This window comes from Morone saxatilis, unplaced genomic scaffold (assembly GCF_004916995.1).
Source record: "Morone saxatilis isolate NCDOM2014 unplaced genomic scaffold, NCSU_SB_2.0 Contig8, whole genome shotgun sequence".
Classification (NCBI taxonomy): Eukaryota; Metazoa; Chordata; class Actinopteri; family Moronidae; genus Morone; species Morone saxatilis.
In genome coordinates this window covers 24958278-24961062 of record NW_023340257.1, presented here as the reverse complement: position 1 = coordinate 24961062, position 2785 = coordinate 24958278, and the positions used below count along the sequence as shown (strand labels likewise).

Here is a 2785-nt window from a genome sequence, read left to right as displayed (position 1 = left end):
TTATAAATGAGTATCTGGTGACTGGACAACTTATACAATATGCACATAAAGGAAGCCCAAATGTTTAGTTTATGAATTTTGTAGTTTGGCTTTGAACATTTTTATGGTGTGTATATTTTTAATTTGTTTTTACAATGCATTTACAAACACAGTAAAACATATACAAGTACATATAATCTATGAAAAACTGATAATGTGAACATTTTTAAATTTTCTGGCTTACATGATGCACTGGTAATATACATTTTCCTTTAATTTGCCCATATTTCACACCGATTCACTAAATCATCGTACATAACCTATTTTAATATTTTTTGATTGTTATGTGTCAAATAATTTGTTAATTCAAGTATTTTAGTTAGTAGTTTAATTCACACATATCTATAAACATGTTAATTCTAAGCCTTTGTGATCTTGGATATGTTTTAAGCCAACATACATTTTAAAATCTAAACATCTTAACAAAAACAAACTTTTATTTCCTCCAATAAAAGATTCAGGTCGTGGGAGGGGTTTTATTTTGAAAACTCACACCGGATGTCAAAGACTGTCTTTAAAGAGGAGGAAACCCGCTCAGACCCTAAAAACCCGGACTGACACCCGCACAGACAACAGCTCCGTTACTCATCTTACCCCGTCGGTTACTTTTGTTTTGATGGGTTAAAGAAATATTCATTGAAACAATCCAAACGCGGGAAACCTGAAATAAAATGACCCAAAGAGTGGACTTTTTATTTTAATCGTCCTGTGATCGCCGCGTCGCTTCCACCGCTGGTTTCGACCCATTTCATCCCCTCTGATGTCCACCTGTTACCGCCGCTTTCTGACCCGCAGACAGCCTCATCACGGATCGTCACTTAGACCAAGTAAGTGTCTTTTTATTTTTTATTTTATTTCAAATTAAATTAACTTAAATTAAATTAAATTAAACGTAATTGCTGCAGAAGTTAGTTGTGGATTTGACAGCACAACGTTGCATCATCTGTCCAGCTGTCAGAGGAAAAGCACGCACACATTCATCGCTTCTTAAAAATAACGTTATTACACTTTAGTTTTACCTCTTTTTTATTGATATTCGACCTTTTATCGACCGTTTTTATGTTGTTTATCTCACTCCCGACTTGAATGATGCAGAAAAAGTTAGCAACGTGCTTATAAAGCGAAAACATTCACACAAATTGAGTTTAAATAATCGATATTTAACTATATAATTAAAATATTAGCAGCACCGGAGACGGAGATGTGTGTCGCGGCGGGTTATCTCTCAAAAAAACAGTCGTTACAGTTTAATAAATTGATCATTTTATCGATTAAACTGAAGATTTTTTGACCCAAAACGGCCGACGTATGGGGCGCGTGTGTGTTCGCGTGTGCGCTTCCTCGTGCTCGGGCGGCACGGATTTGTTTACAAACAGCAGTCTCGTGCTCACTACTACTACCCCCCCCCCAGTGGACAAAGATATGTATAATATAATATATAATCTAATATAATGTAATAAAGGTTGGAGGACAGAGAGAGAGGAAACAATGGGGCTGAAATTTAAACTTTATAAAATAAAATACTTGTTTTTCAATAGTTTAATATAATTGTTTTATGTAACTACTCTTTTATGTTGTAGTACTTTCTGTGTTTACGTTTGTCTGTTTTCTTTACGTGATTCAGGCTACTGCTGAGATGGCCCGTGCGGAGACCATCGAGAGCGCCGGGGAGACTGGAGGAGGAGGAGGAAACGGCCCTCTTCCTCGCCACAACACCTGCCGCATGGAGCTGCCTCAGCCCTTCCACACCTGGCCCGGTCTGCTCACCACTACCACCATCACGACCGGCCCCGGGGCCCTGCACCTCCACCACCGTCTGCACCCTCTGCAGGCGGTCTGCCGGTCGTACCCGCTGCCTCACGCTCACACGGCGGGCCGGGACGAGCCCCTGACTCACCAGCAGATACCTGCGTTATCGCCATCACCAACGCCTCCTCCCTCGCTGCTCTGCAATCGGAGGGAAGAGAGAGTTGGAGGAGAGCAGTCAGGTAAGATCACTTTATAAACTGAAAACAAGCGGGATGAAGGGTAGAAGAAAGCGTAGCAGTGGATACAAATATTTCATTTCCAGTAACAGCAAGTGAGTTGTGGCATGTTGTCATGTAAACCATGTGGGTTAGTTCTCCCTTTGTTTTGACAGACAGGGAAACAAGGGGGCGTAATGTCACACCAAGATCTGTATCAGAGCACATGAGCAATCATTTAGCCTGCCAGAACGAGCACCAACAGAGCCAGATGTTATGATTTACGGCCGACGCTGGCAGGTTCCCCCTGCAGGAACAGGCTGTAGATATAACACAGCAGCAGTGGATGCAGGTTCGGACGAAACGGTGGAAAAGATGTGGCTCAGTTTGCCTTTCAGACCTCCACCCTTAAATAAATATCACAGTTATCAGTTAGCAGGTCACCCAGAGGCTATATTTCCATTACAGGAGACTGTTGATGGGGGGGGGGGCAGTATGAGGAGATGTGTTACAGCTGTCACAAGAACAAACATGTAACTCTGCCGCAGCCTCGTAACCAGCAGGCGACTGTGGCACCGTATCAGGAAGCTGCACACGAGGACTCGGACAGTAAAACTGCTCAAACCGGTTTTGTTCACCAGACGATGATGTCTGTCTTCTGCTCTGTAATGGGTGTTAGGACAGACAATTAAACAACAAACCCTTCTTTTGTTTTACTGCTTTTTGTGGGTCAGAAAGAGGCATTAAAGTGTCGCTGTCACATTAAATAAACATTTGGACTC

At 42.0% G+C, this 2785-nt stretch overlaps 1 protein-coding gene across 1 annotated transcript in view; it reads left to right on the top strand.

Moving 5' to 3' along the window:
* Nucleotides 1–574: 574 nt before the first annotated feature.
* Nucleotides 575–2785, top strand: part of bbc3 (BCL2 binding component 3) — a 10381-nt gene continuing 8170 nt past the window's right edge. Inside the window, exons 1-2 of the mRNA XM_035680779.1 lie at nucleotides 575–866; nucleotides 1664–2027. Of these exons, the coding sequence (XP_035536672.1) occupies nucleotides 1676–2027 (352 nt within the window). The 5' untranslated portion in view covers nucleotides 575–866; nucleotides 1664–1675. The remainder of the gene's footprint in view (nucleotides 867–1663; nucleotides 2028–2785) is intronic.